Source organism: Tachyglossus aculeatus, chromosome 15 (assembly GCF_015852505.1).
Source record: "Tachyglossus aculeatus isolate mTacAcu1 chromosome 15, mTacAcu1.pri, whole genome shotgun sequence".
NCBI classification, from domain to species: Eukaryota; Metazoa; Chordata; class Mammalia; order Monotremata; family Tachyglossidae; genus Tachyglossus; species Tachyglossus aculeatus.
Genome location: NC_052080.1, coordinates 18,028,772 through 18,045,513, shown reverse-complemented (window position 1 = coordinate 18,045,513; position 16,742 = coordinate 18,028,772). Strand labels below are relative to the sequence as shown.

General features: G+C 54.4%; 1 protein-coding gene and 1 long non-coding RNA gene across 2 annotated transcripts in view; one reads left to right on the top strand and one right to left on the bottom strand.

Annotated features, from left to right (window-relative positions):
• SDK2 (sidekick cell adhesion molecule 2) overlaps positions 1–6,069 on the bottom strand; it is a 188,550-nt gene extending 182,481 nt beyond the window's left edge. The window contains exon 1 of the mRNA XM_038757461.1: positions 6,002–6,069. Within this exon, the coding sequence (XP_038613389.1) occupies positions 6,002–6,059 (58 nt within the window). The 5' untranslated portion in view covers positions 6,060–6,069. The remainder of the gene's footprint in view (positions 1–6,001) is intronic.
• A 450-nt stretch (positions 6,070–6,519) lies between these two features.
• On the top strand, positions 6,520–15,905 carry LOC119937859. Its single transcript, XR_005454237.1, has 3 exons — positions 6,520–6,985; positions 15,377–15,585; positions 15,780–15,905. It is a non-coding gene; the product is annotated as an uncharacterized LOC119937859 (long non-coding RNA).
• The last annotated feature ends 837 nt before the right edge of the window (positions 15,906–16,742 follow it).

Sequence of the window (16,742 nt, the reverse complement as noted above, 5' to 3'; positions counted from 1 at the left end):
AACTTCAGGGCTGATGATCTGTGCCAAATACGTGGTTCTATTTAGTGGCTTCCCCGGGCCAATCATACCCCCTTTTTTTTTTGTTTGAAAATTGTATTCGTTAACAGCTTACTGTGGGCCAGACACTGTACTAAGTACTGGGGGAGATACAAGCTAATCAGGTAGGACACAGTCCCTGTCCCGCATGGAGTTCACAGTCTTAAACCCCATTTTACATAGGAGGGAACTGAGGTACAGAAGTGAGGTGACTTGCTCAAGGTCACACAGCAGAAAAGTGGTGGAGCCGGGATTAGAAACCAGTTCCTTCTGACTAGCAGGCCCAAGCTTTATCCACCAGGCTACTTTCCCAAAGGGGTGCGGAGGGTATGGTCTCTAGGAAAGCCCTCCAGAGAAGCTACCAGGGTCACTGCCATGAAAGAAGTGAGGCAAAACAGGAGACCCTCTAAGTCCCACACTGTCACACCAATCATCTCTGCGATCTTCGCTATTCCATCCTACAGATCGAATCACCGAAGCCCAATCTCACCCAGCCAGGCAGTGATAAATGCAGAACAGAGAAGCAGTGGGGCCTAGTGGATAGAGCTTGGGCCTGGGAGTCTGAAAGACCTGGGTTCTAATCCCGTCTCCACCATTTGTCTGTTGTGTGACCTTGGGAGAGTCACTTCACTTCTCTGGGCCTCGGTTACCTCATGTGTATGATGCGGATTGAAACTTTGAGCCCCATGTGGGACATGGACTGTGCCCAACCTGGTGAACTTGTACCTACCCCAGTGCTTAGTACAGTGTCCAGCACATAGTAAGCACTTAACACAGGAAAAAAAAAGAAAAAGTAGAACTAGAGTATCCTGACTCCACCCCCAAGTCAGAGTCTTAGCTACTCAAAGCCAGGGGCCTACATCCCCAAACAACAAAAAGGAGAAATAGTGTGGCGTAGTGGATAGCGCACCGACTTGAGAGTCAGATGGTCATGGGTTCTAATCCCTGTCCAACCTGTTTTGCTGGTATCCACCCCAGCACTTAGTACAGACTGCCTGGAACATAGTAAGGGCACTTGTCTGATGTAGACCTTGGCAAGTCACTTCATTAGGCCTCAGTCACCTCATCTGCAAAATGGGGATTGAGACTGTGAGCCCCATGTGGGACAGGGACTGTATCCAACTTGATTTGCTTGTATCCATTCCAGGGTTTAGTCCATTGCCTGGCACATAGTAAACACTCAACAAATACCATTATTATTATTATTATTATTATTGTTATTAAGACCACCCCTCGCAACAGACTTTCTTGGAGGAGGGCACCCCCTCACCCACCTGTGCTCCCTCATGGGGTCTGAGCTTCCTTAACAGGATGGGTGATGGTGGGCATTATTTCCTTCCCCCTGTGATTAGGACATCATCAGCATTTCATCCCCTGGCCAGGGCACTGATGGCTTCTTAGGCAGCATCAAATTTTAATTTCCCTCCGTCCCTCCCTGCCCCTAGTGATCTTAAAAGCAGCTCTCACTGCCAGGTCTGTGGTAGCCCAGTCGCTAACGCAACCAGCCGACCCGAACTAAAATCCTAATTTCTCAGCAACATGCAGGGGAAAGCAGGAACCCCTCTCAGCCCCAAAGCACTTATGTCCACAGGGGTAATTTTTTTTAGTTACTTAAAGTCTGTCTCCCCTCTACACTGTAAGCTAGCTGTGGGTGGGTAGCAGGTCTGTTATATTGTTACACCGTACTCTCCCAAGTGTTTAATACAGTGTTTTGCACCCAGTAAGCACTCAATAAATAGGACCCTAACCCTACCCATCACGCATGGGGCTGGGAAAGTCTTTCAACCACTTTCCATCAAGCAATGGACTCCAGACCTTCTCTGAAAAGCCGCCCTCCTTCCCTCCCCCCAGTATTTGTTAGACGCTTACTATGTGCCAGGCACCATGCTACGCACTGGAGCAGATACAAGCTAATCAGAATGGACACAGTCCCTGTCCCACACGGGGTTCACAGTCTTCATCCCCCTTTTACAGATGAGGGAACTGAGGCCCAGAGAAGTGATATGACTTGACCAAGGTCATTCAGCAGACAAGGGGCAGAGTCAGGATTAGAACTCGGGTCCTTCTTACTCTCAGGCCCGGACTCTATCCTCTAGGCCACGCTGCTTCTTGGGGGGCATGGTCTCAGGGGGGCAGGTGGGGTTCCACACTGGGATGAGTGGGCTGTGGTGAGATCTGCCTTCTTGAGATGGGGCACCCCTCTCCCATCATCCGCCACTCTTGGGGGGCCAGGCCTGCCGGAGGTGGGTTGCAGCGGGGCGATCCACACCACGATGTGTCAGGGCCTGGGTGGAGTTCTGTTTCCATTACCGGGCGATGCGGGCAGTTGGTGTATTTGTTGCTGTTGGCATCCCAAGCCCCCAAATTACGATGACTAATTCCTACCACTCCAGGCCATTCCTGGGCCGTTCAGTTAGAATGCCCCTCTCTCCCCTCGCCCCTGCTGGATCCCAGTCCCATCCTCTGGGCCTCTGGCGAGGGTGATGGAGGGACTGACGATCCAGCCATGCATGTGGGGTGGGGGAGGTCCGTCCCCAGGGCCCCCCACCCCTCCTGGCCAGGGCACCTCCGGTCCCTCCCTCCTCCATCCCACCCTACGGCGCCTTCAACCTGGAATGGAAAAAACATGCACACGGCAAGCAGAGACACAAACCCGGCCCTGTCCGTTTTGAATCAACGGCTTGGGCGCTCCTTGGTAGTTGACCTGTGTAACACTAGCACGATTCATCCCCACTCCTCCCCGGCCCAGGATCCCAGCCAGCTCCTTCCACCCGGCCTCATCTCTGGAGAGGTCTCTCTCCCACTCTGGGCTGACTCCCGTTACCAGCCCAATCTCAAGGCCATGGGCCAAGGTCGGTTTGCCCGTCCCTCCCCACATTGGGGAGGCCGGAGGGATGATGCCTCCATCTGAGGGGTCCCCAGCCCCGGCTAGGGGTGTGTGTGTGGGGGTCTATTAACTATCAGCTGCGGAGTCCGACGAAGGCAGCCCATTTGGTAATTAGCGAGACGCCCTAATCGATGTTATTTTTTGCCGTCGGTAATTAAGAATTGCATCTTAGGCACACCATGTAATTTGTAACTTTCACCCCCTCATTCGTGTATCATTTTGCCCACCTCCCACCAAGAATCAACCCCCTGCAGGCCTGCTCATGCCAGCCACCCTCGCACACCCTCTTTTTTCCTCTTCTGGGTTTTTAATCCCTTTCCTACCTTGCTCTACCTCCATATTGATCCGAGTCCCTCACTGGCTCAATCAATGAGACCTGAACACTTCCTCCCTCTCTCTCCACCTCCCCAACTGGCTCCTCTCCTTGGGGCCGAGCCTCTGCTGGACGGTGTGGGAGGTTGAGGCCCCCTAGTCGAGGGACTAATGGTAGCAGTAGCAACGGTATTCATCAGGTGCTCGTTGCTTGAAGAGCACTGTACTAAGCGCCGGAAAAAAAGTACAAGGGTGAAAGTTGGACCCAATCCCTGAGCCACCAGGCTCAGAGGGAGAATTTTTTTCCTGTAGTATTTGTTAAGTGCTTACTATATGCCAGGCACTGTACTAAGTGCTGGGGTAGATACAGGTAATCAGGTTGGATACAGTCCATGTCCCGCATGGGGCTAGCAGTGTGGCTCAGTGGAAAGAGCACGGGCTTTGGAGTCAGAGTTCATGGGTTCAAATCCTGGCTCAGCCAATTGTCAGCTGTGTGACTTTGGGCAAGTCACTTCACTTCTCTGTGCCTCAGTTACCTCATCTGTAAAATGGGGATAAAGACTGTGAATCCCCCACAGAACAACCTGATCACCTTGTACCCTCCCCAGCACTTAGAACAGTGCTTTGCACATAGTAAGCGCTTAATAAATGCCATTATTATTATTATTAATCCCCAGTCTACAGAGGAGGCACAGAGAAGTTAAGTGACTCGCCCAAGGTCCCACAGCAGGCAAGCCCCAGAGCTGGGATTAGAACCCAGGTCCTCCTGACTCGGCTTCTCCCTGGATGTGGTCCTCTCAAGCTAGGTGGCAGAAAGAAGTAGCCCCAGCCCTAGCCATACTAATAACTCAAGCAGAATATTGACAGCTCAGAGTCTGGAAAAAGTAGGGTGACTCTAAACCGAAATCAGACCTTGAGCTGGGAAGGACTTTAAATTCTGGATGGGATGTCCTGCTATCCACCCTGGTGTAGCAATTCTCACCCCGATGCTATTTGTAACATTTATGTGTGGGGGGGAGGTCTCTGATCTTTCCCTGCTGGTGAGAAAAGCCTCTCATTAAGCACAAAATTCCCAGCCTCCTGGATGGGTTGGGAGAGACACAGATATGCACACACACACACACCCCCACCCCCCAACCCGGCCCAGTGCACCCCCCAAAAGTATCCCGACTCCTGAAAGTGGCTGCCCTGGAACTGGGGCCCCAAACTGGTCTCCTTACAATAACGCTCGCCTCGGCCTCCTGTACCCCTGGGGTACAGCACAGTACTGGCGGGCGGGGGTGGGTGTGCTGAGGGAGAGGTCCCCAGGTCCTGGTCCTCCGCGATCCCCTTTTAACCCTGCCAAGGGTCTTGAGGCGGTGATGGCAGCTGCGGAACTTAACCCTGAGGCTCAAACCATGCCCACCGCCGGGCACAGCTGGGGTTTTGATGATGGATGGTGGCAGCAGTTGTTTAAGGAGTGGGGCTGCCCCGGCTGCCCGGGGGGTCCACCCCTGGTGGTAGGAGGGCCCTGGAAACCAGCAGTCGGATGATCATCGCTTCCCTGGTCACCCCCAGACCCACAGTGAGGCCACGGGCCACGCTCAGAGTTCCGCACCTTCCCGGCGGGAGGCGCCCTGACTCTCCCTCTTTCCCGCCTCCCCTGGCACGTGGGCACCCAACTCGAGGCCGGTCTAACGTGGCGAAGGGGAGGGGAAGAATCGCGCCCCCCCTTTCCCGTTTAACCCTCACGTTGCCTGTCCATTCATTCCGAAGGGACGGGGGCATCTCCATCTCCCCTACTCGCCTAGCCACTCAGGTCTTAATGACCATGGCATTTGGTAAGTGCTGACTATAATAATGATGACGGCATTTGTTAGGCGCTTACTATGTGCCAAGCATTGTTCTAAGCGCTGGGGTAGATACGAGCTAATCAAGTCGCTGTTCCATTTGGGGCTCACATTCTTAATAAGTGGCAGGGACTGTACTAAGGGTCTTCTCCAACTGGGGGTTGTTGGGGAGAAAGGGTCCAATGCGGAGCCAGAGGGGGAAGGGGAGAGAAGTCTGAAAAGTCTCGGGGGGATGGGGGACCCCAAGAGCGTGTCTCGGGGAATACCGAGGGCGGAGGGCTGGGAAGGAGTCTAGCTCCCCCCGCTCCTCCCCTTGGAGGGGAAGGGGCTTCCAGGGTCCGAGATGGAGCCAAGGGGGGAAGTAGGGGGAAGGGAGAGGGCGCTGACCCCCTACTTTGCCCAGGACGTCCACATCCAGAGTCCACCTCTCCCACCGAGGTCGAGGCTGCCCCACCCACGGCCCTGCTCTTAGCGTCTCAGGGTCGGGGGACAAACCAGGGGAGCCCCGATATAGCCCTGGGCGCGGGTCCAGTTGGGGGGTGAGGGGTCTGGGGGGAAACAGAAGATCGGGAACCCGAGCCGTGGTCTGGGGCAGAAGACCCGAGGGGAAAGAAACCAGGAGAGAGGGGTGACCGGGAGGACTGAGGAGAGCCCCCTCCACACCCCTTACCAGGAGGACAGGGGAGAGCCCCCTCCCTACTCCCCTCCAGGAGGATAGGGGAGAGCTCCCTCCCCACTCTCGCGTCTCTAGGGTCTGGGGGCTTCTCCCCGAGCGGAAAGAAGCGAGGAGAGAGGGGTGACCGGGTGGACTGGGGAGAGCCCCTTCTGCCCCCCACCTACCCATCTCTAGGGTCCGGGGGCTCAGCTGGCGGCGGGGGCAGACGGCCCTCCCGGCCCCCCCAGAGGATGCCGTCGCCCCCATCCCCCACCTCATTACCTTGGGCTCCGGAGATCCTCTGCAGGACCAAAAAGGACCAGAGGGCGAGGGTCCGCATGCTGTCCGGCGGCTGGCAGAGGCTTTGGGCTTTATAATCCTGGGAGGGTCCGGAGCCCCCCACCTCCTCCTCCTCCTCCTCCGGGCCGGGGGTCTCCGCCTTGCCCGGCAGCTCCAGGCGGGCAGGAGCGATGCCCCTCCGACCGGGCGAAGCGCAACAAGGGGTTGGTTGGCGAGGCTCGCCCCCTGCCCACGTTCAACCCTGCCGCGCCCCCCAGGACGCTCCTTTCCGGGCCCGGGCTGGACTCCGGGAAAACCGGGACACTCCGGGAAACTTCCCTCTCCGGCCACGTTGCCCGGCCCCCGCCCCCCTCCCCAGCTCGCCACGCCTCCGCCCCTCCCCGGTTCCCGGGCTCTCGAGGGGCGGCGGAGAGGTCCGGTGGTCGCGGGGAGGGGGGCGGTGGGTCAGTGGGCACGGCCACCCGGGGGGGCCCGGAGCCCAAGTTTTCTTCTGCAACTTGGCAGAGGAGACCACCCCCCTCTCCGCCCCCTCCCCTTCCACAGCCTCGCGCTGTTTCCGAGAGAAACCCGTCCTTTCCCCCCCGAAAAGTCGCCCCTCGCTGTCAGGCCTGATCCCGGGGCGCTCCCCCAGCTCCCCTCCAGCTGCAAACTTTGGTGGCCTCGGGGAGTCGGTCCTGGACCTCGTCCCAAGCTCCGGCCCGGGGCTGGGAGGGCGGGCGCCAGGGTCCCCCGGCCTGGGGCGCCCCTCCGGCCGGGAGGGAGGGAGGTCAAGGGGGGCTGCTCGGACTCTTCCCCCCTTCTCCTTCGCCGACGGATCCAGCCGCGCAGGGATGAGCAGCCGGGAAGGCCGGGAAAGGGGCAGCCGGACAGACCGGGAAAACCGGAGAGGACCCGAGCGCTACCCTGTGGCCACGCTTGGAGAGGAGCCCGGCGCTCACGGGGGCGGCACAGGGGAGAGGGGAGAAGGTAAGACAGGGGAGGGGGCCAGGGCAGGGGAGGGGAGAGGGGAGGAGAGTCCGCTAGGCACCTGTGGGGGGGGGGGAGGGGAGGGACGGCAACCTTGTGCCCACGAATGGGGACAGGACCGGCTCCCAGGGCGCACGGGGAGGGGAGAGGGAAGGAGAGTCCTCTAGACACCTGGGGCGGAGAGGAGAGGTGGGGGTCGGCAGCCCTGCTCCCACATTTGGGGAGAGGACCGGATCCCAGGATGCACGGAGAGGGGAGAAGGGAAGGGGCGAGGGCAGGGGAGGGGAGAGGGGAGGAGAGTCCGCTAGGCACCTGGGGAGGGAGGGGAGGGGAAGGGAGGGGAGGACAGGGGAGGGACTGCAGCCTTGTGCCCACAATTGGGAAGAGGACCGGATCCCAGGGCGCACGGGGAGGGGAGAGGGGAGAAGGTAAGAGAGGGGAGATAGGAGAGGAGGGGGCAAGGGAAGAGAGGAGGGGCGAGGGGAGAGGAGGGGGAGGGAAGTCCGTTAGGCACCTGGGGAGGGACAGCAGCCTTGTGCCCACAATTGGGGAGAGGACCGAATTCCAGGGCGCACGGGGAGGGGAGAAGGTAAGAGACGGGAAAGGGGAGGGGGCGAGGGGAGGAGAGTCCGCTAGGCACCTGGGGAGGGGAGGGACAGCAGCCCTGCCTGAGCCCACAATTAGGGACAGAAACGGATCCCAGGGCGCACGGGGAGGGGAGAGGGAGGGGAGATAGGAGAAGGTAAGAAAGGGGAGGTGAAGGGGAGAGGAGAAGCGGAGAGGGGAAGAGAGTCCGCTAGGCACCTGGGGAGGGAACAGGAGGGACAGCACCCTAGCGCCCACAACTGGGGACAGAAACGGATCCCAGGGCGCACGGGGAGGGGAGAAGGTAAGAGAGGGGAGGGGAGAGGGGAGAGGGGAGAGGGGAGAGGGGAGAGGGGAGAGGGGAGAGGGGAGGAGAGTCCGCTAGGCACCTGGGGAGGTGAGGGACAGCAGCCCTGTGCCCACATTTGGGGACAGGACCGTATCCTAGGGCGCACGGGGAGGGAAGAAGGGAGAAAAGAGAGAGAAGGGAAGCGAAGGGGGCGAGGGGAGAGGAGAGGTGGGGGTCAGCAGTCCTGAGCCTACATTTGGGAACAGGACAGGATCTCAGGGCGCACGGGGAGGGGAGAAGGGAAGAAGGTAGGAGAGAGAAGAGCGGGAAGAGGGGAGAGGAGAGGGGAGAGGAGAGGGGCGAGCTGAGAGAGGAGGAGAGCCCCCTAGGCACCTGGGGAGGAGAGGAGAGGTGGCGGTCAGCAGCCCTGCGCCCACATTTGGAGATAAGACCGGATCCCAGGGCGCAAGGAGAGGGTGGGAGAGGGAAAGAAGAGGGAAAAGGGGAGAGAAGAAGGGAGGAGAGTCTTCTAGGCATCAGGGGAAGGGAGGTGGGAGACAGCAGCCCTGTGCCCACATTTGGGAAGAGGACCGGGCCACAGGGCGCTCGAGGAGGGAGAGGTTGGAAGAGGGAGAGGGGAGAGAAGAGGGAGAGGTTGGAAGGGGGAGAGGGGAGAGAAGAGGGGAGAGAAGGGGGAGAGAAGAGGGGCGAGGGAAGGAGAACACGCTAGGCACGTGGGGAGGGAAAGGGAGGTGAGGGACAGCAACCCTGAGCCCACATTTGGGGACAGGACCGGATCCCAGGGCGCACGTGGAGGGGAGAGGGGAGATGGGAGAAGATAAGAGAGGGGAGGAGAGTCCTCTAGGCACCTGGGGATGGGAGAGAAGGTGGGAGACAGCAGCTCTGAGCCCACATTAGGGAAGAGGCCCGGAGTCCAGGGCGCACGGGGAGGGGAGGATGGCTGCGCGGAAGGAAGCCCACCCCTGGCCCTCTCCCGTCTTCAGGGGGCTGGATCCAGACCGTCAGCAGACGCGTCAAGCCCAAGGACAGGGGCGTTTCGCCCCCTGCCTGGTGTTCCCGCTCCTCATCTGCGACAGCCCAAACCGGGGGGCACTGCCCTTTCCCAGTCGGTAAACGGACTGGGCAGGCTGGGTGGGATGCCTGGGTTGGTGGGGGGGCGGGTATGAGAGGCACCCCTCCCGCTGGGAAGGGGGGAGGGTAGACCTGCAGAGGCGGCCATCTGACTTCCCTAATAATAATGTTGGCATTTGTTAAGCGCTTACTATGTGCCAAACACCGTTCTAAGCGCTGTGTTCTAAGCACAGTCTTAACCCCCATTTTACAGATGAGGGAACTGGGGCACAGAGAAATGAAGTGACTTGCCCAAAGTCACCCAGCTGACAAGTGGCGGAGGCGGGATTAGAACCCACGACCTCTGACTCGCAAGCCCGGGCTCGTTCCACTGAGCCACGCTGCTTCCCTAGTGACCCCGAGGCAATGTTGGGGGACCCGAAATGCCTGGGACCCTCCCAAGCCTTTGCACCGTGCGGGCGGTCCAGGCACGGCACTGGAAAGGTTAATTGCTCCCCCTTTCTCCCTCCCCCATCCCTGACCAGAGGCTTTCCTTCTGATTGCAAACAAAAGGCAAGTTCATCTCCATCCAGAACATTTTATTACTTTCGTAGTCTTCCCCCACCCTTCTCAGAACTGCCTGCATTTTCCTAAAGAGACTGGAAACGCGCCTGGCTTGGCCTCGGCCTCATTAAATGGCTCAGTGGAAAGAGCCAGGGCTTTGGTGTCGGAGGTTATGGGTTCAAATTCCGACTCCACCAAATGTCACCTTGTGACTTTGGGCAAGTTATTTAACTTCTCTGTGCCTCAGTTACCTCATCTGTAAAATGGGGATTAAAACTGTGAGGCCCCTGTGGGACAACCAGATCACCTTGTAACCTCCCCAGTGCTTAGAACAGTGCTGTGCCCATAGTAAGCACTTAAAAAACTCCTCACTCTCGGCTTCAAAGGCTCTCCATCACCTCGCCCCCTCCTACCTCACCTCCCTTCTCTCCTTCTACAGCCCAGCCTGCACCCTCCACTCCTCTGCTGCTAACCTCCTCCCTGTACCTCGTTCTCACCTGTCCCACCGTCGACCCCCGGCCCACGTCATCCTCCTGGCCCGAATGCCCTCCCTCCACACATCTGCCAAGCTAGCTCTCTTCCTCCCTTCAAAGCCCTACTGAGAACTCACCTCCTCCAAGAGGCCTTCCCAGACTGAGACCCCTTTTTCCTCTCCTCCTTCCCATCCCCCCGCCCTACCTTATTCCCCACCCCTCAGAACCTGTATGTTTGTACAGATTTATTAATCAATCAATCAATCAATCGTATTTATTGAGCGCTTACTATGTGCAGAGCACTGTACTAAGTGCTTGGGAAGTACAAATTGGCATCACATAGAGACAGTCCCTACCCAACAGTGGGCTCACAGTCTAAAAGGGGGAGACAGAGAACAGAACCAAACACACCAACAAAATAAAATAAGTAGGATAGAAATGTACAAGTAAAATAAATAAATGAATAAATAGAGTAATAAATATGTACAACCATATATACATATATACAGGTGCTGTGGGGAAGGGAAGGAAGTAAGACGGGGGAATGGAGAGGGGGACGAGGAGGAGAGGAAAGAAGGGGCTCAGTCTGGGAAGGCCTCTATTTTACTTGTACATATTTACTATTCTATTTATTTTGTTAATGATGTGCATCTAGCTTTATTTCTATTTGTCCTGACGACTTGACACCTGTCCACATGTTTTGTTTTGTTGTCTGTCTCCCCCTTCTAGACTGTGAGCCCGTTGTTGGGTAGGGACCATCTCTATATGTTCCCGACTTGTACTTCCCAAGCGCTTAGTTGAGTGCTCTGCACACAGTATGGGCTCAATAAATAAGATTGAATGAATGAATGAATAAGGGGAGGTGGGGGACTCTCTGACAGGCGGGTAGCTCCCAGTTGGCAGGGAATGTGTCTGCTTACTGTTATAATGTGCTCTCCCAAGCACTTAGCACAGTGCTTTGCACAGAGTATGGCTCAATAAATAAGACTTTATGAATCCTGCCGTGATTGCCTCCCCTCCTCAGCTCCGCCCTGACCCCAGGGGTTCAGTCCATTACCAGAGGGTGGAAGCTGTAGGATGCCTAGGTTCCAATTCACAGATACACACACACTCTCTCTCTCAGGGGGGCTCAGGGTCCCCATTGGATTTTAGCCCGCAACCACCCAACCCCAAGGCTTCCTGCCACTAAAAGGAACCAGATTCCCCCTTCCCCAGACTCCACTGGGAAGCAGCATGGCTCAGTGGAAAGAGCAGGGGCTTGGGAGTCAGAGGTCATGGGTTCAAATCCCAGCTCCACCAATTGTCAGCTGTGTGACTTTGGGCAAGTCACTTATCTCTGCCTCAGTTACCTCATCTGTAAAATGGGGATGAAGACTGTGAGTCCCCTGTGGGACAACCTAATCACCTTGTAACCTCCCCAGCGCTTAGAACAGTGCTTTGCACATAGTAAGTGCTTAATAAATATCATTAGTATTATTCCCCATGAGGGGTCTGGGCTTGGAAGGAATATTGGCTGGGTTCTGAGCCAGGGCCCCACAATCCTTTGGGAACTTCACCCTGAGGTGACAGTTTGACTGTGGGGTGAGCCCCGAACTCACATCCAACAAAAACTCCTCACCATTGGCTTTAAAGCAGCCCACCACCTTGCCCCCTCCTACCTCACCTCACTTCTCTCCTTCTACAACCCCACCTGCTCACTCCTTCACTCACTTCACTCACTTCACTACTCTAGTGTTAAACTTCTCACTGTGCCTCAATCTTGCCTGTCTCGCTGCTGACCCCTGGCCCATATCCTGCCTCGGGCCTGGAACACTCTCCCTCCTCAAATTCGACAATTACCCCTCTCCCCTTCAAAGCCTTATTGAAAGCACATCTCCTCCAAGAAGCCTTCCTAAACTAAGCCTCACTTTTCCTCATCTTCTGCATCACCCTGACTCGCTTCCTTTCTCTTCCCCCTCCCAGCCCCACACAACTTACGTGCATATCTGTCATTTTATTCGTGTTGATGTATGTCTCCCCTCTCCAGGCTGTAAGCTCACTGTGGGCAGGGAATGTCACTTTTTTGTTGCATTGTACTCTCCCAGGTGCTTAATACATTGCTCTGCACACAGTAAACGCTCAATAAATGAATTAACTCACCAGATCCTCTAGCCCCCTCCCTGTTTCCCCTTCCCAGCTTGTCCAGGAGGAATTCCCTGGGCAGGGTCCTGGCCCCTTGGTCCAATGGTCGCCATTCCCCATACCATCTATCCCCCCATCTCCAGGTTGGCTCTTAATTGAACAGCCTGGTATCCAGCTGATGGGTACAAGTCTGGACTTATGGCATCTTGTATTTTTATTTTCAACTGCCCAGCTCATCTTGCCTTGGTTCCTGCCACCAAGTTCCGAGGCTCAGAAGCGATGCCCACATGTGAGAAGGGCACCTAACGGTTCTAGAGCCAGGGGGAGGGAGGAAGAGATCAGGGGTTTCCCTAAGAAATATTCTGAATGCCCACAAAACTGCACGGTCAGCACTGTCACATGGTGCTATGTCCTGCTCTAACAAGATATCACAGGCCCCTTGACAAGAGAGATGGCTACCAGTGCCCACAGTGGCTGCTCTTACAGGCTAAATTAGAGCCTGAACTGGCCAGCAGGAGGTGGGCATTCTGGTCAGGGGCCCGGATCAGTCAGCAGGGGCCGGACATCCTGGTCAGGAGTCACTGAGGGACCACTGGGGAGTAGCTAATGTCAAGAAGGTGACCATTCCATCAAGCCCCTTCAATCCTGGCTGCCACTCCAGCCTAATCATGAATCAGTGGGTTTTTCTTTTTGCAATGATATTTGTTAAACACTCAGTATGTGCCAGGCACTGTACTAAGTACTGGGGTAGACACACACTAATCAGGTTGGACACTGTCCATGTTCCACATGGGGCTCAAAGTCTTAACCCTCATTTTACAGATGAGGAAACTGAGGCCCAAAGAAGTGAAGTGACTTGTCCAAGGTCACCCAGAAGATATGTGGTGGAGTCAGGATTAGAACCCAGGTGCTTCTGACTCCCATGCCCTATTCACTAGGTCATGATGCTTCTCATGCCCTTCCTCCTCCCCTCCCTGCCTCCACAAGCTACTTTTATTCCTCCTCTCCATCCCACTGGTCCTCACAGAGGGGGTGAGCTGGACCCAACTGCCAACAGCTCTAGGGCTGACACCGTGTCTGGCCAGGTGAGCATAGAAGAATGCCCCTATTGGAAAAGCCACCGGGATATTTCCCATAATCTGACAGCATGGCCCCCTCGTCTCCTTCCCTGGACCAAGTCACTTGGGACCCTGGATAACATAAGAGGCCCCTCAAAATGGTCCAAGGATCCCAACCCAGGAGAACGACAGCACTACGGGATGAAACTCACCAGCGATTTGGGATTCGGGGGGCAGCAGGGAAGGGGATGATGGAGATGTGTTAAGTTGAAAAATATGAAATTCAGCACTTATCATTATTCTTTTTTTAACTTTCTGCATATGGAACAGAAGCTGCAACCTCTAGTTCAGCTAAAATGGACAGACCACATCTGCTACCAGCCAAGGATTTGTGGCAGCGACAACCAAGAGGGGTTTTAGAGGGTAACATTACCCCAAGATACAAACATTTAACTTCTGGCCTCTGCTCCTCACCCACCATCCGGCTCTCCGTCTTGGAGAGAGGTGTAATTAAGCCCCAGTGGGCCAACAATAAGGGTTGGGGAGAGGAGGAGGAGGAGGAGGAAGGCAAAAGCAGTGTTTTGGATGAAACTAAATCCAGAGTGAAAATGAAAGGGAGAGAAAGCATAAACAATGACAAACAGCTGACAGGATTGATGAGCTAGAGCTGAAGTGGCCTTTTTAAGTATATGTTTACAGAATTAAAATACACACACACATTCTCCCCCACCACAAACACACACACACACACACACACTCTCACTCTCTCTCCTCTCTCTTTCTTTGGACTGGTCAGTAGACTTCATCAGTGTACAAGCAGCCTGGACACCTGCTTGCCAAAGCCTGATGCCCCTGGGCAGCAAGCCTCCAAAATCCATCTCCACTATAACCTGCAGTAGATGGTCTTCAAACCCAGTTTCAGGTTGAATAATTGATGCTTTTTTTAAAAAAAAAAAAAAGAAAGAAAGAAAGACTGTTTTGGAAAGTCAAATTTCCACTTGGCCTCCGGCACACCAGCCCCAAGCTTGGTTCCCAATTAAGAATGACTTTCAACCCCAAAACGAGTCGGATTTGCAAGGCATTGAACTTGCTAGGGTGGGTCTGAGCTGCCAGGGGAGGGAGGAAGAAGGGACACAATCAGGCAGAAAGCACGGGTCTGGGAGCGGAGATGATAACATCTTCTGGTCCCTCATCATGCCTGCGCTGCAGTGGTTTGGGGTTAAAGAGGCTGCCTGAGACGTTTTGGTTTAACAATCAAAGAAACTAAAAGTAGGAAGGCTCCCGGAGAAGTTGGGGGAGGGAGGTTCACTTAGCAAACTAACACAACCTTCGCAGGGAAACGTGCCGGGGAAAGGTCGGATTCCAGTCTCATTCACCTCGGTCTAAACAATAGCTGGATGGGCTAAGGATGGCAAGAAAGAGGGCCCTAGCTGCCGCAGGAAGTGTAAGACCCATAATAATAATAATGGCATTTATTAAGCGTTTACTATGTGCAAAGCACTGTTCTAAGCTCTGGGGTAGATACAAGGTAATCAGGTTGTCCCACATGGGGCTCTCAGTCTTAATCCCCATTTTACAGATGAGGTAACAAGCACAGAGAGTTTAAGTGACTTGCCCAAAGTTACACAGCTGACATGTAGCGGAGTCGGGATGAGAACCCAAAACCTCTCTTATAAGCTCTGGTGTAGATACAAGGTGATCAGGTTGTCCCACATGGGGTTCACATTCTTAGTCCCCATTTTACAGATGAGGTAACTGAGGCACAGAGAAGTTAAGTGGCTTGCCCAAGGTTGCAAAGCAGATAAGTGGCAGGGCCAGGATTAGAACCTATGTCCTCTGATTCCCAAGCCCGTACTCTTTCCACCAAGCCATGCTGCTTCTGCCCCATTTGGGGCTCACAGTCTTAATAGGAGGGAGAACAGGAAGTGAATCCCCATTTTACCAGTGAGGAAACTGAGGCACAGAGAAATAAAGTGACTTGCACAAGGTCACACGGCACGCTCATGGTGGAGCCGGGATTAGAAACCATGGCTCCTGACTCCCAAGCCTACGCTCTTTCCACTAAGTCACCCTGCCCCTGCCGCGATGATTCAGGATAAACTTCAGAAATATTGGCTTCACCAAGAGAGAATGAAGATTAAGGTGCCTGCTTAAGTTAACTGCTTCCTCTGTAAGAGAATGGGGTCATGTGCTGCCGCAATTTACTGGGGCTTTATTTGTGTTGTTTCAGTTCTCCATCGTGGAGCATTTTTCTCAGCAGTTCCCACTCCCGCTGAAGGGCCAGAACCGATACTCTAAAAGCATCTGAACATCTCTGCTCTGGGACCTCCAAGGGAAGGAAACCAGACAGAGAAACAAAGCCCTCCCATCCTCCTCCGACCTCAAGGACAGGTCACTGGTCTGCTGGGCCAGGTGGGCTCAAGAAGCGGGTGATAACAGGTGAGCTTAAAATTAACTCTAAGCCCTTCTGGCGTCCCTCCCCTCCCCCCTCCACCTGTACCTCAAAGACAGACAAGCCTGTCCAGCCCTTTAAATAGCTTTCTGCTTGTGAGAGGTAATGGAACACATACAACAATGTGCATATTGATTTCTATTTTTGGTTCTTATCAAGATTTATTTTTTTGTCTCTCTAGGTAAACAGTGACCTTGGATTTGCCTTCCTCCAGATTCGCTGCCTGTCTCAATGAATCTTGATATTGACCTCGGGAGCCTTCGATATCTATTTATTGTTCAGATATTTCAGCGTCAATAAACAGAAGCATGAGGCAGTGCTGAGCAAGCCTGTCCTTTAAAAACCAACCTCCAGGCCCTGGAGCTGCTGATTCGCAAGTTTAGCAAGCTTCAAGCTACTCCCAACCCAAATAGTCACAAGGACCCAGCCTAGAAGGTGTCCCCACAGTATCTCTCCATTCATTCAATCATATTTATTGAGCTCTTACTGTGTACAGAGAACTGTACTGAGTGCTTGGGAGAGTACAATACTGCAAGACATATTCCCTGCCCAGAATGAGTTTACAGTCTAGACTTTTTATTATCATTATCAATCAATCATATTTATTGAGCGCTTACTGTGTGCAGAGCACTGTACTAAGCGCTTGGTAAGTACAAGTTGGCAACATTATGCTTTTTATTCAGTACTTACTAAGAGCCAAGGACTGTTGTAAGCTCTGGGGTAGATACAAGTTAAACAGGCCACAGTCCCTGTCCTACATGAAGTTCACAATTAGAGGGAGAACAGGTATTGAATCGCCATTTTACAAATGAGGAAACAGGCACAGAGAATTGAAGTGACTTGCCTGTGGTCAGCTAAGAGAAGAACCGGAATTAGAACCCAAGTCCCAGGCTCTTTCTACCAGGCCAAACTGCTTCTCTAAAAGATGGGGGAGACAAAGAGGAAATGCCCTATTACACCCTGATGATGATTGTGGTATTTATTAAGCACTTAATCTCTACCAAACCCTGTGCTAAGTATATTTCACTTCCCACCCCATCTCTGAGAAGCTTCTTTGGGAGGGAAACTCAGTGACTTCTGAATAGTGATGGAAGTAGATTTAAAAGTCAGCCATGCTGTAAAGAAAATATAATCTGCACCAGAG